Below are 25,048 nucleotides of genomic sequence, written 5' to 3'. Positions count from 1 at the left end.
ATGATGTGTTGTCAGCCCTTCAAAGTAGACCAGGCTAGGAAACCAGTTAGGAATGCTAATACTATTTGTATTGTAAGGTTATAGTAACAGAATTTTGCAAGCTTGAATATACCTCCCTTCTCCCTTCCTTTAACTTCATGAGAACTAGGGAGGGTCATGTCAAAGACAGTTTCACAAATTACATTTCTGCTAAGGATTCAAGGTTTCTTTCATCTGACCAATATCTTAGTTGCAGCCCTTCCTCCTGTTCCTCAAGGTTATTCCTTCTGCCCATTACAAGCAGACAATTATATGCTCTCCTCTATCAGCCCATTACACCTCTGCTCCACAAGCTAGTATGTTTCTGGGTTCAATTCATTACCTCCAGCAAAAGAGATAAACTCCAGGGCCTATTTCAAAATGTCTTTTGGCAGGACCAAGAAGGCAACCTTTGCTGCCATGGTACCCCCTTTTAAATATCATCCCCCTGACCCTTTCATAAGGCCTTCAAGTCATGGGGTTTTTTCATTTGAAGATCTGGAGGCGTAGCAGAGCCCATGCAATGGTCACCTTCATTTGTTGCTGCTGATTATTTTTGTGTTTTTATAGTTGTGTATTATAATGTTTTAACTGTTATTAGTTGAATAGAATTCTTTGCCTTCCTTTTTTTCCAAGCTAATGGGATGCTATCCTATAAGATTAGGAAGCTAAGCGTTTGTGATACAGCAAATATTATAGTACATTTGAGGAAGCAAAATGGATGCTGTAATCTTAAATTACTAATGCTGTCCTGAAACTGTAGAAAAAGAGGCACCTTCCTACACTACTACTGCTTTCAACATAAAAAAAAAGCCTCATTGATTTAATGATAAATTCTAAATGCCTAGGTAGGAAAAAACATGTCCACCCTTGATATAAACACCAAGATGGTAGGAAGTTCACTTTCAGGACTGCTAGCCACAAGATCCGTCAGCTGTTAGTAACTCAAAAGCATTGGAACATTGTGGTAAATATTGACAAAAGTAGTCTAGAAGCTTGAAACAAAATGTTCTACACGGATTTTTCAGTCTGAATTCTTAATACAGATGTTTTAGGGAAGTTTCCAAAATAGTAAACGGATATATTTAAGATTGCTGTTCTTTTATAGAAGCCTCATGCCCCATAGAGTACAAAACAGACTACCTCATTCTTTTTATTATGATCTTACCTACATCCTGTTTAAAGGGTCTTGTGTAAATTTTCAAAATGGGATTGATACTTCAAATTATTATCCTTATCAAACTCCATGGATACTTTAATTAAATGTTGCTAAAAATCAGTTTATTATTAAATACATTTTACAAAATCCAGATATACCCAGTACAAAAATTAGCAATCGATCATCCTATTAGATTTTGGCATAGAATTAAAACATGCTCATTTTAGAGATTTCAGACAGCTATATATCAGGGTGGCTCATAATTCCATCACTAAAATCCCAGTCCGTTCCTAAATTTTTATGATTCTAAAGGTTGCTAGAAACTGGATATTTAGCCATATATTAGTAGTTTCCGTATATTAATAAAACGAATCATGTTCAACCCGTCTGGTTCACTTCAGGCAGCTTCGTTTGGAGGAAACGATAAACATGAGGCCAGATTTTGTTGGTCTCTGTTCCAGAAAAAGATTCCAGAACTCCTTTTTGGCTAGAGAGAAGACAAGAGTACATTAGTTATTTTTGCACATTAGCAGTTTTTCTCTCAATTCTTAGATTCTGAGATTCTAGTATAGGAGATTAATTGGACCAAAAAAAAAAAAATTAAGATTCTATGTTCTACAGGTTGGCATACTAAAAGTTTGCATACTATGTTCTAAAGATTTGCATACTATTCCATGTATGCAAACTTTTATAAAATGCATACAGATAGTCCTCGACTTATGACAGCTGAGCCCAAAATTTCTGTTGCTAAGTGAGACATTTGTTAAGCGAGTTCTGCCCCATTTGACACCCTTTCTTGCCACAGTTGTTAAGTGAATCACTATAGTTAATCAGAATAGAGCTGGAAGGGAGCTTGGAGATCTTCTAGTCCAGCCACCTGCTCAAGCAGGAGACCCTACACCATTAATAATAATAATAATAAAAAAGTTGGAAGGGACTTTGGACGTCATCTAGTCCAACCCCCTGCTCAGGCAAGAAACCCTATACCATTTCGGACAAATGGCTGTCCAGTCTCTTCTTAAAAACTTCCAATGTTGGAGCATTCACCGCTTCTGGAGGCAGGTTGTTCCACTGGTTAATTGTTCTAATTGTCAGGAAGTTTCTCCTTAGTTCCAGATTGCTTCTCTCCTTGATTAGTTTCCATCTGTTGCTTCTTGTCCTGCCTTCAGGCGCCTTGGAAAATAGCTTGACTCCTCCCTCTTCTTTGTGGCAGCCCCTGAGATATTGGAACACTGCTATCATGTCCCCCCTCGTCCTTCTCTTCATTAAACTAGACATACTCAATTCCAGCAGCCGTTCCTTATATGCTTTACCCTCCAGTCCCCTAATCATCTTTGTTGCTCTTCTCTGTTTTCCTTCTAGAGTCTCAACATCTTTTTTACATCGCGGTGACCAAAACTGGATGCAGTATTCCAAGTGTGGCCTTACCAAGGCATTGTAAAGTGGTATTAACACTTCGCGTGATCTTGATTCTATCCCTCTGTTAATGCAGCCTAGCACTGTGTTGGCCTTTTTGGCAGCTGCAGCACACTGCTGGCTCATATTTAGGTGACTGTCCACTAGGACTCAGAGGTCCCTCTCACAGTTACTACTATTGAGCAAGGTACCCCCTATACGATATCTGTGCATTTGGTTTGTCTAGCCCACAGGTCGGCAACCTGCGGCTCCGGAGCCGCATGCGGCTCTTTGAGCCTTCCCCTGCGGCTCCCAGCCTCCTCTGCCTTTGCAGAGAGAGACAGAGACAGAGAGAGGAATTGCGCTTCCCTGCTTCTCTCTCTCTCTCTCTCTCTCTCTCTCTCTCTCTCTCTCTCTCTCTCTCTCTCTCTCTGTGTGTGTAAAAAAAAGAGAGTGCACTCACAGTGTTTTCCGAGGAGCTGAAAAGCTTACTGGGCGGAGCTCCTCCCTTTGCTACGTCTCTGCAGGAAGCAGGAAGGGCAGGAGAGAGCTAGCTAGCCCAGCTAGGCTGACTCAGGAATTCTGGGAGTTGAAGTCCATGAGTCATAAAAGAGACGAGGTTGTCTACCCCTGATCTTGTTGGACAACAGCCTGAAGCTTGTCAGGTGAGCAGCAGATAGGAGAGGGGGGGGGAGAAAGAGAGAGAGAGAAAGAGAGAGAGGGAGAGAGAGAGAGAGAGAGGAAAGAGACAGAGAGAGAAAGAAAGAGAGCCGGGGAAGAGGAGTGGCAGGCAGACCAAGGGCAGATAGAGAGGGAGGGAGGGAGGGAGAGAGACAGAGAGAGAGACCCTTTTGACATCTAAAATGAAGATAACACTGGATATATCCTTTTTTTACCTGTGTGTGTATGTGTGTGTGTATGTATATATATATATATACATACATACATACATACATACATATACACACACACACATACATACACACACAAACACACACACACACACACACACACACCTATAATAAAGGTAAAAAAGGATATATGCAGTGTTATCTTCATTTTAGATATCAAAATGGTTTTGCGGCTCCCGGTGTTTTGTTTTTGGTGGGAAACTGGTCCAAGTGGCTCTTTAAGTGTTTTGGGTTGCCTACCCCTGGTCTAGCCTAAATGTAGAACCTTGTTTTTTTCATCATTTCAGACAGGTGGCTGTCCAGTCTTTTCTTAAAGACCCCCGTGATGAAGCATCCACAACTTCTGGAGGCAAATCATTCCACTGGTTAATTGACCTCACTGTCAGGAAATTCCTCCTTCCGGGTTGCTTTTCTCCTTGATTAGTTTCCATCCATTGTTTCTTGTCCTGCCTTCTGGTGCTTTGGAAAATAAGTTGACATTCTCTCCTCTGTGGCAGCCCCTCAAATACTGGAATACTGCTAAAGTATTTAGTAACGCGGTTGTTAAGTGAATCTGGCTTCCTCATTGACTTTGCTTGTAAAGAAGGTCGCAAAAGGTGGTTGCATGACCCCAGGACGCTGCAACCATCATAATATGATCAGTTACCAAGCATCCAAATTTTGATCGAGTGGCCTTGGAGATGCTGCTGCGGTTGTAGTAACAGTCGCAAGTTACTTTTTCAGTGCCATTGTCTCTTCAAATGGTCACTAAACAAATTGTTGTAAGTCGAGGATTACCTTACTTGTTTTTGCACTCTTTTATTAAGTAGTTTTAAAACCTCCTTCAGCTTTACAAGCTGTTTCCATCTTTTCTTTTGGCCTTCTCTTACTTCAAGCCTACTGTTTCGTTCATAGTGGACCTGTCAAGCTATATTGCTTTCTTAATATATCGTGTTTCCCCAAAAATAAGATCCAACCGGAAAATAAGCCCTAGCATGATTTTTCAGGATGCTCGTAATATAAGTCCCACCCCAAAAATAAGGCCCAGTTAAGATTGTCAACCAGATGGACACATTTAGTACTATTTCCCTGAATATAAGCCCTAACCGGATAATACATCTTTTGGAGCAAAAATTAATGTAAGACCCGGTCTTAGTTTTGGGGAAACACACGGGTAACTTGTATCAATTCTTATTCTGTGCCTGAAGTCTATACTTAGAACACATTATTTGGCTTAGCAGGAGACAGAGATTTGAAGATGGCCTTGCAGTCAGAAACTCAACTATCTGGCATGTGGGAGAGGCCCTTCTCTTGTGCAGCTTCCAGATCACGAAGTGCATTCCCTCCCATGTTTAGTCTTCTCTCCCAAGGTTTAGGAAACCGCCAAAATGCATCTCTTTTGCAAACTTTAATGATACCGTTGTAGCACTTAACTCTTATTTTACTTCCAGCAATTTTATGACTGTGTTTTCTAAGATATATTTTAATGGCTGCAAACCATTTTGACTGTTTATCCAAACAGAAAGACAAAGTATAACTTTAATCATCAGTAAAATAATAACCACAATTGAAAACAACCCTGCTGATGGAGTAACCAGCAACTTCTAGGAAGATAAAGACACAGGATACAGTCATAACTGTAGATATTGTCTCAGCGAGCAGTAGATAAACCAATAAACCATTTCTCAGCAGCAATTATCTTGCAGGGGCTGATTAGGAAATGACAGAAGTTATTGTAACCATTGGCCAAGTCCTGTTTGTTGCCTTGTTGCCAGAGGACAATGTTCATGCAATATTGTTTTGGTGGTGCACAAATCCAAGTGATTCCATGATAGGGTTGATTTGACTCTAAAGCAGGGATCCCCAACTCCCGGGCACAACCCCTTTGAAACCAGGACACTCAAGCAATGGGTGAGCACATGCAGTTCCATTTGCGCAAGCAGAGAGCGTTCATGCGGGAAGCTCCTTTTGAGCAAGCAGGCCATGTGAGCGACAGGCTGGTGCACATGGAGCTCAACTTGCACAAGCATCGGGCTGATGCACACATGCATGTGTGCGCAGTTCAATTTGTGCAAGTTGAGCTGTATACACAGCTCAACTTGCATGCATGCTGGCCCGCTGCTCATGCAAGTCAAGCTGCATGTGTGTGTGTGTGTGTATGTGCCAGCCTGCCACTCGCATGGCCTGGTTGCAAATACGCCTAATAGTGGGCCGCAGCCTCGGGGTTGGGGCCCCCTGTCCTAGACCACCCCATGGAAGACAAAAATCCATGCATAAGCTTCTTTTGTCACTATTTGCACAGCACAGTGATGGCGAACCTATGGCATGCATGCCAGAGGCGGCACTCGGAGCCCTCTCTATGGGCACGCATGCCATCCCCCCAGCCCCGCCTCCCCCCATGGCCCCCTCCTCTCCAGCGGCCCCCCTGGAGGAGAGTCACTCCCAGGCGTGGCACGGAGCAGCGCAGCCAAGGACATAGCCGGGCAGCAAGGACAAGACTCCACCCTCGTGCCCCAAAGTGTGCAGATGATGCTGCGGGGTGTGGGTGGAGGGCATGGCTGCCAAAGCGCTGCAGGGCTGCCTGGGTGATCTGCTACAGCGGGCCATTGAGGCAGTGTGTGGTCCTATGGGCGGGTGGAGCAGAGGATGGGCGTGGGCAGAGCAGGCAGGACGGGAGGCAGAGCAGGGGGCAGGTTTGGGGCACTTGGTCTCTAAAAGCTTCGCCATCACTAGCATAGCACATCTGAAACGTTCCTAAGTTGTGGCAGAGATGTTAAAGAGAAAGCGTTAAGACTAAATATTGCACATTGAAATGTGCTTACCGGTAATACTCCAGGACAGGTTTGGTTTGTGCTTCATAAGATTTCAATCTCTTCATAATCGTTTCCGGTTTATCGTCATCACGCTGAACAAGAGGTTCCCCTGTGTGATCATCACGGCCCTGTTTATGGTAAAAGGAAAGCTCCCTATTATGAACAACAGCAGTTTATACGCCTATGAGTTTTTTTCTATGGAATCTATGCACGGTCTGGTTTTTGAATTATGCCATAAGCTGCTACTCCTGCCTACATTTTTATTATGGAAGTTAGCACATCTTCTAATAGGCAATATTCTTTATATTTAATAAATATTCAGCTTCCGTGCAATAGTCCAAGAAATCTCTTGAGCAATTAAGAGACAGTTTTAAAATATTGGGCAGGAGAGAATGATGGTTTCTATGGCAGTGAAAAGGCTTTATTGTATGACATGACCTTTCAAAAAGATATGTCCAATCTTTCTTAAATGCATGCTAACATTGTTACTATTATTATGAAGTTTGATCACTGCTGATTTCTATAAAACACTATTATTGTATGTATAAGAGTATAGAAACAAAACTGTAAGTTAGTAAAAAAAAATCAAGTTATGAACTGAACAAGAATGGCTTTATGGAGGTATTATTGACATACCATAAGGTAAATTGTTTTGTAACATCTGCAACATTTTAAGTTGTTCTCCATAAAATCCCCAAATGAATATTTTAAAGAATAATAGCTGAAATCTCATGTTAGTTCATTTCAGCCATTTTAAAATGATTTTTATTTTTAACTCTGAGGCCTAAGGTTCTCGACCCAGCAGGCTGATACTTCTATTTCCTTTTTAATTACCAATAGTATAGAGTTTCTGGAAGTGAAAAGTGCCAATTTATGTCCCTACATTGTGATGATTGCAAAAGATGAGCAATTTTCAAACTAAACATGAAAAAGCAACACATATTGTCCGAATATTGTTAAATCATGCCAGCTATGATTAATAGTTTACTCATCACAACAGAAGAGAAGCAACTCTAACTCTAATCCCAGTCTAGCTCACGGAATTATTTAAAGACAACACAACTCTTTTTTGATTACAATCATAATGGACTTTTTTCAGAGGTTAGCAACAGATAGAATCAGCCAACATTTAGCACACATTTGCCCAGCTCAGCAGCTGGCTGGAAACTATGGGATACGATGTGCAAGTTGGTGAACACTGATGGTTTGATCAGCAGATAGCTTTCAATATTTGTTTTTGCATGGCTGTACTAGATATAGACAAAACTTACAGAGACTCTGGGAGGGTTGAATTCAAGATTGTACACCCTGCCACTAGCAGGATGGATCCAGCGTGCAGTCAAACGTTGCTTGATGGTCTCAAAAGGAACATCTAAAACAATCACGGTGTCAATTGGGCACACCTTATCCAGCGATTCAGCCTGTGGGACAGTCCTGGGGAAGCCTATGGAAAAACAAAATGCCACTGCAGATAGCTAAAAGGTACAGAAATAAACTGTCACTAAGATCAGCCCAGTCAGGTTTCTTTGATTAATGTTTTCAGTAATTAGATTTTGTTTTTGTTTTTTTGTATTCAACCTTTATTATTTTTATAAACAACTCAAGGCAATGAAGATATTCAATACACCTGCCTTCTCCTATTTACCTCACAACAACAACAACCCTGTGAGGTGGGTTGGGTTGAGAGAGAGTGACTGGCCTAAAGTCACCCAGCTGGCTTTGATGGCTAAGGTGGGACTTGAACTCAGTTTCCGCCTTCAAACCTTGTGCCTTAACCACTAGACCAGGGGTGGGCAACCTCGGCTCTTTTATGACTCATGGACTTCAACTCCCAGAATTCCTGAGTCAGCTGACTCAGGAATTCTGGGAGTTGAAATCCATGAGTCATAAAAGAGCCGAGGTTGCCTACCCCTGCACTAGACTAAACTGGCTGTCTTTGATTAATGTTTCTAGTTCTTTGTTTTTAGCTCTTTAATGTTTAGTCTTTAATAAAATGTTTTTAGTTCTTTAATGTTTCTTTGATTAATGTTGCTAGTTCTTGAAGGAATAAAGAAAGTACAGCCTGATAAGAGAACTGTTTCAAACTTGCCAAGGACAAGGATTCTCTTTTCTCCGTACATAGACTTGAACTTTAGTAACTTGCAAACTCATTATAACATTAAGCCTCCTGAATATGTAGATAAGCATTAACAAGATCGTATTAAGAAATTATGGGATGTTTCATGCTACACCCTAGAACCACTGAGATATGTCAAATGATATTAATCAACCAAAGAACTCACTCCAAACCCTATATGACTGAAGTGATTAAAGTTAAAGTGTTTCTCCACACGAGGAGTTCTTGGTGCTCTCTGAGCTTCACTGTTTTCTTGCTGACTTTTCATTACCCAAATGAATCATCTGATGATGTTACCTAGTTTGGGTAATGAAACACCTGCAAGAAAACAACCAAACTCGGAGAGCACCAAGGACCCCTCATTTCAACCCCGAGTGGCAAATATTCTCCTTTATTGATTCTCCATCTTTCTAAGGGGCTCTTTTTTTTTTTTTATTGAAAGTTTTATAAATTTTACAAAAAGACAAAAACAATACAAAACAAAAAACAACATATACAAAAAAATAAAAATAAAAAACTAAACATATAAAAAATGCTTTTTTAACCAATGAGCTTAAAGCTAGATTGATGCCATTTAGATGGGAAATTCCGATGGGTATTGTCTTGAGCCATGCGGGGACACGTTACAGACTGAATACAGTTGACAAAGCTAGAGAGTTTTATACTTCGGTCCTGGGTGCAGGCTCAACTCCATCTGGTCAGAAATCTCCGAGTGGCAAGGAAGTCGACCAGCAATCTGAGGCATTAGGTTTGGTTTCCGCTGGAATGATACAAGCTGAAAGGCAACGCCAGATGGAGGTTAAAGAGCAGAGGATGACTCGTGCAGCTTATAAGCGTAAAGAGAAGGAGCAACGTAAAAAAGAGCCCAAAGAGAATTCTTCTGGAAATGCATCATCGCCGGTGGGAGGAGCAAGACCCAAGAGTTATGCAACACATGCAGCTCTTTCAGATCTTGATGGTGTCTTCTCCAGGCTGCGTGCCAAGGGAGATGGCAAAGTTTTTGACCTGGAATGTTAATGGATTGAATTCTCCTCAGAAACGGAAAAAAATCTTTTATTATTTGAAGCAACATACCAATGACGTTATTTGCTTACAGGAAACTCATATCTTACTTAAAGATCAGAAATATTTAGTTAATGCTCGTTTGGGATCTCATTTTATATCTTCTGCTCCTGGGAAGAAAGGGGGAGTTGTTATATATGTTAAACAAAACCTACCAGCTTGTCTGGTAGAATCAGATCCCCAGGGGAGATATGTGATGATTGAACTTGGTATATATGGTAAGAAAATACTCATAGTGGGACTTTATGCTCCAAATCAACAACAGGAACAATTTTATAAGCAGTTACATCAAAAAATAACATTGCTTGACTATAGATCAGTGGTATTAATGGGTGATTGGAATGGTGTCTTAGATATACAAAGGGACAAGAAAGGTTCCTCTCCTTTTCTTAAACAAGCAAGGCTACCTAAAGCTTTTTTTGATATGAAGGAAGACTGGGAATTAAGGGATTATTGGCGGGAATGTAATCAAGAGGAGAGAGATTTCACTTTTTTTTCTGATAGACACCAATCTTTTTCAAGAATTGACTTTTTTTTGATTACTACGGATTTGTATAATAAAGTAAAGAATGTAAAGATTTTTCCTAGATCACTGACGGATCATAGCCCAGTTTGGATGGAGCTGACTCAAGAGAAAGAGGAAAGGAGATCCTGGAGAGTTAATGAAAATTTGTTCAGACAAGAGAAGAATGTTCAAAAGTTAAAGGAGTGTTTAAAGGACTATTTTGTTTTGAATATGTATAAGGGGACTTCAATGTCAATGGTATGGGATGCAGGTAAAGCATTTATGCGTGGTGTTTTGATAAAAATGAATAATTGTCATAAGCGGAAGCAGATTCAGAAACGTAGAGAACTTGAAGATGAAATTAAATCAAAAGAAAGGGCCTTGATTTTAAATCCTTCTGATGAAAGTATTAAAGAATCTGTAAAGTTATTAAGGTCACAATTTAATATGTTGATAGCAGATCAAGCTGCAACCAATTTATTGTTTATGAAACAAAATACATTTTGTAATGCTAATAAGCCTGGGAGATGGTTGGCTTATCAATTAAGAAAGAAACAGAGACAGAGAATAATAGAGAAAATAAATTACAAGGGTAAATTAGTTTTTCAGAAGGAATTGATCAAAAAATCTTTTTTGGATTATTATCAAAAGTTATACAAATCTACTAACGTGCAACTGCTAGATATAAATAAATATCTAGCTGAGGCAAGTTTTCCCAAACTGACTGAGGATCAGAAACATGAAATTAATGGCTTAATTACCAAGGAGGAAATTGCCTCAGCAATTCAACAATTGAAATTAGGGAAAGCACCGGGTACGGATGGGTTAACAACTGTTTATTATAAAGCTTTAATGGAGGAGATGATCCAACCATTAAGTGATCTTTTTAATGGTATCTTACAGGGTTTAGAGATTCCTCCTTCATGGCGTAGTGCTTTTATATTATTGATTCCAAAGGAGGATCAAGATCTTACTTTACCAAAAAATTATAGGCCTATATCTCTTTTAAATGTGGATTATAAGATATTTGCAAAAATTTTGGTAAATAGGCTTATGAGGGTGGTGCATCATCTTGTGTATAAAGATCAATCAGGGTTTATAACTGGAAGGTATATGAAAAATAATGTTAGACAAATTATTAATCTATTAGAATATTTAGACAAGAACAACCAAGTTCCTGCAGGGCTCATATTTTTAGATGCTGAAAAAGCATTTGATCAATTGAATTGGCATTTTATGCTAAGAGTAATGGAAGAAATGAATTTTGGCGAAAAGATATTACAAGCCCTTACGGTAATATATCAAAAACAAACGGCACAACTTATTGTTAATGGAGGTTTGTCGGAGGTTTTTACAATAGAGAAAGGTACTAGACAGGGGTGTCCTTTATCGCCATTGTTGTTTGTTTTAACATTGGAAATATTATTGATCAAAATTCGAGAGTCTCAGGAAATTAAAGGAATAGAAGTTAACAAAAAAGAATATAAGCTGAGAGCTTTTGCGGACGACTTGGTTGTTACTTTGTCGCAACCTGATCACTCTGTAGTAAACTTATTACAGTTGATTCATCATTATGGTTTGGTTTCGGGTTTCAAGATTAATGTAAATAAGACTAAAATCTTACCTAAAAATATGTCTAGTCAGGAGAAGCAGATTTTGGCTAACTTGACGGGTTTTGAGATTGTTAATAAGGTAAAATATTTGGGGGTGATGTTGTCTGTTTCTAATGTAAAATTATTTAAAAATAACTATGAAAGGTTGTGGGTCAGGGTACAGAAGGACTTGAAGAATTGGGAGAAGTTGCAATTATCCCTCATGGGAAGAATTGCAGTGATAAAAATGAATATTCTACCCAAGTTTCTTTTTTTGTTTCAAATGTTACCGATTTTGAAAAATGAGATTAACTTAAGTGAGTGGCAGAAGGGTCTTAATAAATTTATTTGGGCAGGGAAAAAGCCAAGGGTTAAGTTTAAAATTATGCAAGACTTCCGTGAGAGGGGTGGACTCAAGGTACCAAATTTGAAATTATATTATGATGCGGTGGTTTTAACACTAATTAGTGATTGGGTAAATTTGACAAATCCTGAGATACTTCATTTAGAGGGATGGGATTTACTTTATGGGTGGCATGCCTATTTAATATTTAATAAAAAAATGGATTGGGTCTTTAAATCTCATATTTTAAGAATCTCTTTACTTAGGACTTGGAGAAAATATTATAAAAGTGATTTTAAAGTTCCATTATGGGCCATACCTTGGCATGCGATAGAAGGAATAAAAAGAGGTGTAAAAATGGATATGGTGTCTTATAGTCAGCTACTTAGATGGGATGGGCAAAACTGGCAGTTAAGATTACGGGAAGATTTAGCGCAAGAAAATATTATTTATTCTTGGTTCCAATATAGGCAACTAGTAGATAAATGGAAGGTGGATTGTAAATTGGGTTTTCTTAGAGAAGATGGAAATCTTATTAAGCAAGTCAAGGATCAAAGACAAACCCATATCAAGAGAATCTATGGGGTATTAGTTGAAATGGACTCAGAAACGGAATTAATTAAAGACTGTATGATTAGATGGGCGCAGAATTTTGGTGTCCCAGTCTCATTGGACATCTGGGAAACCATTTGGGTGAGAAATGTCAAATTTACACAAGCACAGAACCTTAGGGAGAATTTTTATAAAATGTTTTATAGATGGCACCTTGATCCACAAAAAATGTCTCTTATGTACCCTGACGTACAACCCAAATGTTGGAGATGTGGTTATACGGATGCTTCCTATTATCATATTTGGTGGTCATGCAGAGAGATAAAAGCATTTTGGATCAAAATATGGTGGAATATCCAGAGAATTTTTAGAAGGAGGGTAAAATTTACTCCGCAATTATTTTTGTTGGGCATTGTTACAGATTGTGATACAAAGGAGGTTGTATTGATGTTAAATTTGATTACAGCCGCGAGGCTGTTAGTTGGACAATATTGGAAGAAGGAATCTTTGCCTACACTGCAGGAATGGTTTCTTAAAGTGTCCTATTTGGCGGAAATGGCAAAGATTTCGGCTTTCTTAAAGCAACAAACGCAAGAGAAGTTTCTTGCCGTTTGGGACAAATGGATAAAATTTATACAATTTAGACTGGGTATAAAAAAATATCACATAGTTTTTTCATAAGTTTTATTTTTATATATAGAGAATGTTATATATAGATACTTTTTTTATATATATATAAATATAAATTTTTTAATTTAATTTTTATCTTTATTTGTTAATTTTTAACTAAGCCTATATTCTGCTCTGGGAAGCTCGGGGGGGGGAAGGGAGGGTGTTTGTGAGGGGTGGGGGATGGGGTTTTTTTTTTTATATGTCTAAGGGGCTCTTCAAATGGGTGGCGTGTCCTCTTCGTTTGTGTAGATCAGTGGTTCTCAACCTTTTTAATGCCGCGACGCCCAACCGGTCGTAAGTCAAGGACTACTCAACTGGTTGTAAGTCGAGGACTACTCAACTGGTGCAGCACCGTTTGCAGACTGGGGCTTTTGGTGGGCTGAGCAGGGCAGAGACAGCCTGGACAATTCCTATTGGCTTTTGAAAGCCAATAGAATTAGACTCTATTCAAGAGAGTCTATTCTATTGGCTTTCAAAAGCCAATAGAATAAAAGGGAGTAGCATAGCTAAGGAAAAGGGGGGAAAAAATAGCAGACTGCGTTGTCTGGCGACCCCCGAGAAATGGTCGTTCGACCCCAAATGGGGTCCCGACCCACAGGTTGAGAACCACTGGTGTAGATAAATAAAGAGAAAATTTTTAGTCTATATTTCTGACTCAGGTTGTATTTGGGCAAGGCATACCAGACTAACATATCTGCCAATGTTTCCGGCAGGGGTTCCCAATCCCCCGGGCTGTGGCATGCCAGAAACCGGGTCGTGCAAACAAGCGAAGCCCAATTCGCGGGATGTAGGCAGCATGCAAAACCACGCTGCCTCCAGTCCGCAGAAAAACCGCTTTTCCTCAGAATCGGTCCCTGGTGCCCAGAAGGTTGGGGGCTTTATGCTAACATACTTTTGCTTTTCTCTTATTTGCATATGGCTTGGCCTGTTTATTAATTGGAAACATTTGTACCCAAGTTCCAAAAATAGGTATATTTTGGAATATTCCCATGTAGCACTGCATCATTTCATTTAAAATGCAGTATCCTGATAGTTTCTATTTCTATGTAACACTAAAATTGAGAAATATTCGATGACATTTCAACTGAAATGCAATCAAACCATCGTCACATCTAATCAGATCTGAAAATCCACCTTGTCCTTGGTGTGTGGGACAGCATGTGCATATTTACCCAGTATCCATTATGCTGGCTAAGCCAATGGTTCAGATTTCAACTGAAAGTGCTTTTTTTCATCTTTTAAAACTATCATAATCTGAGCCACCTTATCTTACACAGACCGTTTTGCCAAGCATTGCAGAATTCTCAGTAATAACCATAACTCTCTAAGAAATTGTGACAGTTAAAGGCCAAGTAACCAGGAGTCTTCCTAGATACGGAAAAGCCAACTTTAACTAACCCAGTGACAGTTGGTGGTATTATATACTATAAGTGCTTTTGCCTCCTGGTTTGTCACAGAATGCCACACTAAGGATCACATCCAGTTTTGGTCACCACGATGTAAAAAAGATGTTGAGACTCTAGAAAGAGTACAGAGAAGAGCAACAAAGATGATCAGGGGACTGGAGGGTAAAGCATATAAGGAACGGTTGCTGGAATTGAGTATGTCTAGTTTAATGAAGAGAAGGACGAGGGGGGACATGATAGCAGTGTTCCAATATCTCAGGGGCTGCCACAAAGAAGAGGGAGTCAAGCTATTCTCCAAGACGCCTGAAAGCAGGACAAGAAGCAACGGATGGAAACTAATCAAGGAGAGAAGCAACCTAGAACTAAGGAAAAATTTCCTGACAGAACAATTAACCAGTGAAACAACCTGCCTCCAGAAGCGATGAATGCTCCAACACTGGAAGTTTTTAAGAAGAGACTGGACAGCCATTTGTCTGAAATGGTATAGTGTTTCCTGCCCGAGCAGGGGGTTGGACTAGATGACCTCCAAGGTTCCTTCCAACAACATCATCATCACCATCACCATCATCACATGGATGGTTTCAGTACATCTCTTCCTATATCCTTAATCTTTATTATTTTCATACCCATAGTTTACTGAAAGTTTAGGTCATTTAGAAAGCTTTTGGACCTTCCTGTCTGCCCTTTGCCCTTTGTTCGCGTCTGCTTCATGCCCCTAAACCCAGGGACACCCAGAAAAGATTCTAGACTCAGGATCAAAGGCTTAGAGGTCTATTCCATGTAATGCAAGGTTTGGTTTAAAACATTTATATGGCTGCCCACCTTACTCTGAGCGGCTCACCACCCAAAAATAAAAATGAACAATAAAAGAAAATATTGCCACCAAAAAGACTTGATACCAAAATTAAACTTCCCCATGCAGCTAAGGGAGGTCTAGAACTCGGTCTTTTCATAAAACTAGACATACCCAATTCCTGTAACCGTTCTTCATATGTTTTAGCCTCCAATCCCCTAATCGTGTTTGTTACCCTTCTTGAGTCCCTGTGAGCGAGTAGGCGGCAACATAAAATTTCCAAATAAATAAATACTGCAAGGAGGAAGGTAAGTCAACAGCTGCTGTCCCACCTGATCTCTACAGCCCAACTTCACGAAGAGAAGCTCACTTCCGGTTATGTCAGGGCCCCTAAAAGCTATCAGAAACTCCTTGATAACAAACAATGTAACTGTTCAATACCTTATCATCAACCAACCTTTTATGCTTAACATATAGGATTCACTAGCTGGAAACTACCCTTCATTGAGAAAAGATACAATGCAAGTTCTCACCATCCAGCAGCAGGTGCTTCTGATCTAGCATTTTCAGCTCACTCAGCATCAGCTGGGTCATGATGTCATCGGGAATCAGTTGCCCTTTTTCAATATATGACTTAGCCAATATGCCAATTTCTGTGGAAGCAAGAATGAACAGAAAAATCTTAAGGAAGTAGAATCTTGCATGCAATTGTGTTATAGTTTTATTTTGTTTTGCTCTCACTCAACATTCATCTTTTATTGGTGGAAAAATGAGCAGAAAAAATATATACTATACATTTTCCCCAGAGAATCAAGTATTATTATAGGACTACACCTGAAGGCTGCTATCACACTACGGATGAGCACATTCAGTAAAAGTTAAAGAAATACAGGCCAAAAAATATCCTCTTGCAAAACCAAAATCAAACTGTATTCTTGCTCAAAATAAGCATTCCTCAAATTAACTCTTTTTCGAATTCAGTCTTTATGGATGACAGATATCTTGTTCCTCTTTCCTTTCACAGCTAAAATCTTTGCTTTTTGGCTCCTATAGCTAATTCATTTCCTTCCTCTCCTTTTACATTTACAGACTGTTCAATTACATTGGACATTTTCCAGATCAACTACTTAATAGGCTCTTAAAGTTGTTTATGGCCATCAGCTTGGTTTGGAAGTATTCCACAACTCAGGATAATTTTGGCTTCTAAATAAACATTGGTCGATCAATTAGGGCGCTAATGAATTACTGTGGTTTACTTTGGGACTTAGTGATTATAAGGAGTAGCCTATACAATCATACTTGCAGAGTGGTTGTCATAATAATATCTGTTACATGTTTACATTACATGTTTCTTTTTGCATAATATGCCTTTCCACTCTATCACTGTTTAGTTTTAACTGCACCATTTCAGTTATAACTTTATCATTTGCTTCTGATTCTGGCTTATTAGGAAATCAAGAAGCCAAGGATTCCAATTTGAAAGAAACATTAAACAAATGATAAAGGTAAGGCAAACTATAAAGCTGGAAAGCTGCATGTGTATTTAGTTGCTTCCACTGACAGGAGTCAGGCAATTTAGTGTGATGCTTTAGCAAAGAACAGGAAATGTGCATAATAATCTCACACATAAATTCTCGAAAGCACATTTCCCTGAACTTAATGGCATTTCTTATTGCCTGTGTAAGTTTAATTTTTAACATATACTGAGCTTAACAAAACATAAATATAACCTTGGAATTAGCATGTAAGCCATGCTTTATGCTTTCCTAGCATAAAGTAGGGACTTTGTCAAAGAAAAGGAACAGTCATTTATTATTATTTAACGTATGGCATATAATATATGGACTAGCAATATATATATTAACATTTCATCTAGATTAGTAGAACACAATAAAATATAAATGTTAAAAAGATCTATATTCAACTACCAATGTCTAGGCCAGCGGCCTCCAACCTTTTGGACACCAGGGACCGATTCTGAGGAGAGAGGTTTTTCTGTGGACTGGAGGGAGCGTGGATTCGCATGCTGTCTGCATCCCGCGGATTGGGCTTAGCTTGTTTGCACAGCCCAGTTTCTGGCATGCCACAGCCCCAGTGCCCGTTCAGAGACCGGGAGTTGGGGACCCCAGTCTAGGCCATCTAACCATTGAAGTGCAGCACAATTTACATGAAACAATGAACAGTAATAATTTTCCTCATCTTCCATTTCCTATATGCTAGTGATGGCAAACCTTTTAGAGACCGAGTGCCCAAAAACCGCCCCCTGCTTCCACTCCTCCTCCCCTCCTGCCTGCTCTGCCCCTGCCCGCCCCCTGCCCCACCCACCCACAGGACCACGCACCGCCTCCATGGCCCGCCGATTGCCCCGGCAGCCCTGGAGCGCCATGGCAGCCACGCCTTCCGCCCACACCCAGCAGCATCATCTGCATGCTATGAGGCACGAGGGCGGAGTCTTGTCTCTGCTGCCTGGCTGTGTCCTTGGCTGCGCTGCTCGATGCAGGTTGTGCCCGGGGGCAGCTCTCCTCCAGGAGGGCTGCTGGGGAGGGGGCCGCGGGGGGAGGCAGGGCTGGGGCGACAGTGCGCGTGCCCACAGAGAGGGCTCCGAGTGCCACCTCTGGCACGTGTGCCATAGGTTCGCCACCACTGTTATATGCTAATCTTTCACAAAACACAACTTGAAAACCTCATTATTATCTTATTGTCTTATAGAGAAAGGGGAGCTCATGATTTGCTCAAGCAAATAACATCTTCTTTCCTGCCCTAAGGAAAACATTCTAAATCTGTGCTCCCTCATATTCCTTCTCTATTACTAAACATACTTTCTGCAACCGCTAACATACTCCAGAAACAGCAAGACCTTAAACTCAGCAAAGTGACGTTAACCTTTAAGTGTCCGTACAAGTAAATGTTTAACTTATATGAACTTGGAACTATTTAAACTGGCTTCAGGGCGTGCAGAGGAAATTCTGCAATCAAAACAACATGGAATATATATATTTAGTGACATTACGCTAGTCTTTAGAAATCTAAAAAGTAATCCAGTACATATCTATCACTTTGGATTTTTTCACATATTCATATTTAAGGCTTTTTTTTCTCCCTATTTATACTACTGCTTATAGATTCGCTGTTTGTAGGTTATACTACAATTTAAGAATAATCTCAAGTCTGTTTCACCATGCTATAATATTATGGAAATTATTCTCATAAACAGAATTCAAGCTGTAAGGCAAATCAGTTGTCCAAATTCCCTACAACCCATCTTTCTAGGATTACAGATTAACAGATTACAGATTAATGGATTATTGTAGTGTTATTGTAGTGTTATTCATCACAATGGTTAATTTAGAAAACTTGGGCTTTGCAGGTTAAGCATGAGCCTTCTTCTATCCTGGTTCTGTACAACAGAATGCATGTTTAGGCATATTATGCAAAACATGACAGAGAACGATGCTCAGAAGCTAAACAGATTCTACTATTTGTTCAATTGGAAAAGTTATAAACATAGTAGAACAACCCACCACCCATCAGTTGTGAAGTAAACTGAACTTCAGACACAGCATATTTCCAAGCATCACGTTTTTTCTTATGTTCAATCATGTCCAAGGCTGCCTGGATAAGTCTTTCCTGCAGTAAGATTTCAGAAGTAGCTTGCCATTACCTCCTTCCTAGGGCTGAGAGAAAGTGATTGGCCCAAGGTCTCCCAGCTGGCTTTGTGCTTAGGGCAGACTAGAACTCACAGTCTCCTAGTTTCTAGCCTGATGCCTTAAAACCTCTACACCAATCTGGCTCTCTAAGCATCACTTTGAAATGTCGAAATAAAAAACACTGTGTTACAATATATAAAAGAGCAGCTTATAATCAACTAACAATTCATACAAAATTCTTAAAAATAATCATAAAACCAGTTAAAAGATCAGCAATATCCACATACTCCTTGCCAAACCATATTTTTCCTTGAAAAGTTTGAACAGGGCAGAATTCAACAGAACTGTTCTTTATTCTTTGCACATTTCCAATGCTAATCTAATATGTGCCATCAAGTTATTTTTGACTCCTAGCAACCACATAGCTTTTCTCCATGACAATCTATCCCTAACCCAAATACTAAACTGATGTATTAAAAAGGATGGATATGGGGATACTCACATTGATGCATTAAAAAGGAAGATACATATATACATACTTTTCATATGGTCACTCATCAGAATATAACAATCAGATGAAACAAAATAAAAGTTTATATTTAGATCATGGATGAAATCAAAGAATGTCTGGTTTTACTGAAGTGTAACAAAATTTGACCACATTCACAGAAATGGAATCATACTGGTCTGGTAAAAACTGCATATAAAATATATCAGAATTGCCTGGACATTTCATCAAAAGGATAATGATAAGATGGACCCTTGTGTCCTTAGAAAAAACATAATATAGTTAGTAGAACTATGGTTTTTATGAACCATTCCCCATAAGGATGCAGCCTTAGTTCAGGAATTATTTTGTACCTGCCGTCAAGAACCCCTTAAGGCAGTGGTTCTCAACCTATGGGTCGGGACCCCATTTGGGGTCGAACGACCATTTCACGGGGGTCGCCAAACAACGCAGTCGGCCATTTTTTCCCCCTTTTCCTTAGCTCTGCTACTCCCCTTTATTCTATTGGCTTTTGAAAGCCAATAGAATAGACTTTCTTGAATAGAGTCTAATTCTATTGGCTTTCAAAAGCCAATAGGAATTGTCCAGGCTGTCTCTGCCCTGCTGAGCCCGCCAAAAGTCCCATTCTGCAAACGGTGCTGCACCAGTTGAGTAGTCCTCGACTTACGACCGGTTGGGGGGTCGCGGCATTAAAAAAGTTGAGAACCCCTGCCTTAAGGAGTGTATTAAAGGAGGCTTAAGGTGAGTGTCCTCCAGAGTTTGGGGAGAGTTCTGTAGCCATATTGCTAAGGTTAATGTCCTCCAGAGTTTTGGGAGAGTTGTGCAGCTTTCTTCCTAAGGTTAGTGTCTCCAGAGTTTAGGTCAACTGCAACTTGCTAAGGTTAGTGTCCTCCAGAATTTAGGGATAGGTGTGTAGCTATATTGCTAAGGTTAATGTCCTCCAACGTTTGGGGAGAGTTGTGTAGCTTTCTTGCTAAGTTAGTGTTCTCCAGAGTTTAGGGACAGTTATATAGCTATCTTGCTGACTCTGAGCAAAAGGATCCAGTTAGGTTTCCATATCTTGGGCACATTGCTTGAGTACAATGCGTGGTTATCAATTCGAAATTTTCAATTAGAAAATTATCAATTAGAGATTTTCAATTGTGTATGTCTAGTTTAACGAAGAGAAGGACAAGGGGGGATATGATAGCAGTGTTCCAATATCTCAGGGGCTGCCATAAAGAAGAGGGAATCAAGCTATTTTCCAAAGCACCTGAAGGCAGGACAAGAAGCAACGGGTAGAAACTAATCAAGGAGAAAAGCAACCTAGAACTAAGGAGAAACTTCCTGACAGTGAGAACAATTAATCAGTGGAACAGCTTGCCTCCAGAAGCAGTGAATGCTCCAACACTGGAAGTTTTTAAGAAGAGACTGGACAGCCATTTGTCCGAAATGGTGTAGAGTTTCCTGCCTGAGCAGGGGGTTGGAATAGATAACCTCCAAGGTCCCTTCCAACTTTACTACTATTACTAATTTTCTCTAGGAGAAAAACCACAATACTACATTTTTTGCTAAATTGTTCTATTCTTTGTTGAATCAAAATGGTCAAATCTGCACAACTTTGCCAAAAGAAAAGAACCGAGGCCTTCTGAAAAGAATAACAGCTTCCACCAGAATGCAATAAAGCAAATCCAAGTGCTGATTTCAATGTCAGTCAATCTTGTCTCCTTCCTTAATACTATATTAGGAGCACATGGGGCCACTTGGAACAATTTGGAGCAGACCCCTTGCAATGGGACAAAAGAACAGTAAAGTCCCAGCTAAGCACCAAACAGTAATTGCATATGCATTTTTGCCAAATAAAGCTTTCATGCTGTTCTGTTAAAAGTGAAGGGCTGTTCTTTGGGTTGGGATCTCTTTATCATAATGGCCTTGTGTACTACAATGAACCTTTGTATTGGTATTCTCACAAGGGTTATAGATTAACAGCAGCGGGCATCTACCAATCATAAAAGAATTTATGACTTTATTCCACAACTTTGTTTTGGAAATGAAATCAAATGCAGACCTTAATACAAGGGACGCAGAGTCTGTTTTAGATGAATATTTTTCAACCAAGTGTTGCTAAAGTTGAACATAGTCAAGGAAGGATAGCATCCATCTCTAAAGCCAGCTTGCATATTTGCTTCTATTTGTTGTGTTGATTTTAGCACAGAGCTTTCTTATGCTTAGAGGCTGATGGGTCAATGGCAGGCAGTTCACAAGTACCCTCTTTATAAGCAAGCACTCTAATGGTTAGGCCCCTGTTGTTGGGCATTTGTGTGGCCCATTATTCCAAATTATGGCATAAGACTTTGGCAGCAATAAAATCATTATCTGGGGTTTATTACGCTTGAACAATTATATGAGGCCTATTATTTCAGAGCTTGTAAAAAAACACAAAAAACCCTGCAAGGACTTGTCCAGGAAGTCTCCGAGAATCTTAGACGCGATTTAATGTAGAAAAGACTTAACTAGGGAGCTAGTTAATATTAGGTTCTACTTTAGATTCAAGTAAATTTTCTTCTCCATATAATACCCTAAAACAGAGATCCCCAACCTTTTGGGCAGCAGGGACCGGTTTTGTGAAGGGGGCGTGGTTTTATGGGCTGCCTGCATCCCACAGATAGGGCTTTGCTTGTTTATGCGGAGTGGTTGCTGGCATGCTGCGGCCTAGTACCGGTCCACGGACGGGAGGGTTGGGGATCCCTGTCCTAAAAGCATTTCCCCATTCTGTGTCTGGTATAAGGCAAGGAACCTATTAATTGAATGGAAAGCTTTATACACAAGATCTGAAAAAAAAAAACTAGAATAAATACCCGAGGCTTCCCAACTACATTTAATAGCAGCATCGTAAGCCTAATGTTAGGTACTTACATTAGGCTTACGATGCTGCTATTAAATGTAGTTGGGAAGCCTCGGGTATTTATTCTAGGTTTTTTTTTTTTCAGATCTTGTGTATAAAGCTAAATCATCCACAGCTATTTTAAAATACATAATCAGTTCATTCTTAGCCCTAGGTCAGGGGTAGGCAACCTTGGCTCTTTTATGATTTGTGGACTTCAACTCCCAGAATTCCTGAGCCAGCACAGCTGGTTCAGGAATTCTGGGAGTTGAAGTCCACGAGTCATAAAAGAGCCAAGGTTGCCTACCCCTGCCCTAGGTACTGAGGGGCAAGCTTTCTTTTAGAGTTTCTCTATTCCTTGATATTTGAGCAGACAGCACTGGATAAAGTGACAATATCTGATAACGAACAGTTTCCAGGACAACCTTCAATTACTGTAAAGTATATCTGCGATGCTACTTCAGAACAGTGCGACTCAGACATAGCCTCTTTGTCCATCTAGCACAGGGGTAGTCAATCTTGGCTCTTTTATGACTCGTGGACTTCAATTCCCAGAATTCCTGAGCCAGCTTAGCTTAGTTTAGCTGAGCCAGCTTAGATTAGCTGGCTCAGGAATTCTGGGAATTGAAGTCCACGAGTCACAAAAGAGCCAAGGTTGACTATCTAGCACAAACTAGCCCCAGCTTCAGATCAAATCCCATGTTAGCTACTGGATCCATTTCCAGAAATAGGCTATCTAATGCTGTTATCCCTGAGATACTAGGAAGGTGATCAAATTCAGATGACTATTTAGGTAAAAATTTTGTATAAATGTTGGCAACATTAAGACTTGTGGATTTCAACTCCCATGCTGATTGGAGAATTCTGGGAGTTGAAGTCCACGAGTCTTAAAGTTGCCAAGGTTGGGCACCCCTGATTTATAGTGTAATCAATTAGAGAAGCCTTCTCCCCACCCAGTGATGGAATCTGCCAGTGTTCCATGCCATGTTGAAATATTAAGATAGTGTATGCTAGAAAACATGCTAAATATATCTCCGCAGTATACACACATATGTTGCCTCTTCAGAATGCTTGATGGCTTGTATTACAAGCACTGGGAAAATATGACAAAGCCATGGTTAATATAAACAAAGTAGACCTCTGAGGACCACAATAAATTTCCACTTGCTGTGCCACAGACTTGGTCCTTCGTCTGGGCTTGGTTCAAGTTCTTCAATGAGGTGAAACAGTGAAACACACTAAAGAAGAACTGGTAAATTAATAAAAGCACTTGTAATTACATTAATTAAATACATTTAATTACAATACTGGTGTTTTAATGATAGCTGGGAAAGGATTATTGATGGCAGTTACATACATTGCCAAATGTAGAGGGATGGAATAAGTAAATGTTGGAGAAATAAAAACCCAAAATCCACATGAAGAGAATACTGTTACAAGGCCTGCCAACCAAAGCTTCATGTAATAGTTGCAAGCTTTTAATTCCAGGAAATCTTGCAACTACTTTCAACTATTTTGTGACCCTTCCCTTTCAGAATCTCAAATCTAGATCAACCAGGGCTTGGTTCACATTTAACACTACGCTAGAGGCTTCGCATATTCTGCAAATTCTGTTCAATAAACCATGGCTTAGCCCAATAGGTGAACCAAGCCACCTGAATATCAGCCTTGCCCAAAACATGTTTTCCTTTCCCACTCTTTGCCAAAATAACAGATATAATGGTTGAATTTCTGTGAAGAGCTGAAAAGAGCTGAAAACCATCTGAAACTGATGGTTTTATATATTGGCGTCCTCGCTCGCCTTCCTTACCGGTCTTCCTATTCATGTTGTCCCTCAGGATGTCTCCGCTGGAGAGATGCTTCAGGGCGAAGTGCTGGACGATGCGGGAAGACACGGTGCCTTTCCCAGAGCCGGGGGCCCCCATGATCAGCGCCCGCATCAGCGCCGCCCGCACCACCATGGCCGGCTTGTTGGCGGGATGGGAGGAAAGCAAAATCGCAGCGTTCCCCCCCCTCCCTCGACTTGCAGCGGCGCTCGCTACGCCCCCAGCATCTCCTTCGGAGGGCCCCGGCGGTCACGGCCTCGACCCGACAGGTACCAGCTCAACTCAGGAAAATGGGCGTCTCCGCAGCCCAGTCGACGAGGCAGCCCGGAATGACTCCTCCCCCGGCCGCAAGCCCGGCCTCCGAGCTGCAAACAGGCCTCCCTGCGGGGCTCAGGTCCCTCGTTTTACCGCTTCGGTCTACAAATTCCTTCCTTCCTTCCTTCCTTCTTTCCTTCCCCACAGATATCACCATCAGTCAGTTATCAGATCTGACCTGCAAAAAATCAGGACAACCAATATGGTAGCAAGAAGTTTGTTTTATTTATTTTATTGTATTGGGTCCGTTCTGGCCAACCCAAAATGAACGGCAAAGGAAGGAGGGTAGCTGCTTTGTTAAATGTAAAGTAAATAGATGATGTTTGCAATGTAGCTGTCTGGCTGCACATTATTAAAGCCTGAGAGTTACAGTGCTCAGTTAGGTCTCAGACTTAATGTATTAACTCTTCAGGAATTTGACTGAACTTTGAAGTCAGTTGGTCACTTTGAGAATATCTGCCTCCAGTTCACTCCTTTCACAACATATAAATCAGCTTGTTATGGAAATAAGGTAATTGAAATATAAGCCATAATCATAAACTTTATGTGAGCAATTTGAGTATCTCACCTGTA

At 40.3% G+C, this 25,048-nt stretch overlaps 1 protein-coding gene across 1 annotated transcript; it reads right to left on the bottom strand.

The window, feature by feature from the left end:
- Positions 1-1,277: 1,277 nt before the first annotated feature.
- AK3 (adenylate kinase 3) lies at positions 1,278-24,471 on the bottom strand. Its single transcript, XM_039364442.1, has 5 exons — positions 24,145-24,471; positions 15,850-15,969; positions 7,547-7,719; positions 6,285-6,403; positions 1,278-1,664 (listed from the first exon to the last, which is right to left on the bottom strand). The coding sequence occupies exons 1-5, from the start codon at positions 24,293-24,295 to the stop codon at positions 1,556-1,558; spliced, it is 672 nt and encodes a 223-aa protein (XP_039220376.1). The 5' UTR covers positions 24,296-24,471; the 3' UTR covers positions 1,278-1,555.
- Positions 24,472-25,048: the final 577 nt, after the last annotated feature.

The sequence above is a fragment of the Crotalus tigris genome, unplaced genomic scaffold (genome assembly GCF_016545835.1).
Source record: "Crotalus tigris isolate CLP2741 ecotype Arizona unplaced genomic scaffold, ASM1654583v1 scf7180000019762.1414395, whole genome shotgun sequence".
Lineage (NCBI taxonomy): Eukaryota > Metazoa > Chordata > Lepidosauria > Squamata > Viperidae > Crotalus > Crotalus tigris.
The sequence above is the reverse complement of the archived record's forward strand: the minus strand, read 5'-3'. Positions and strand labels throughout refer to the sequence as shown.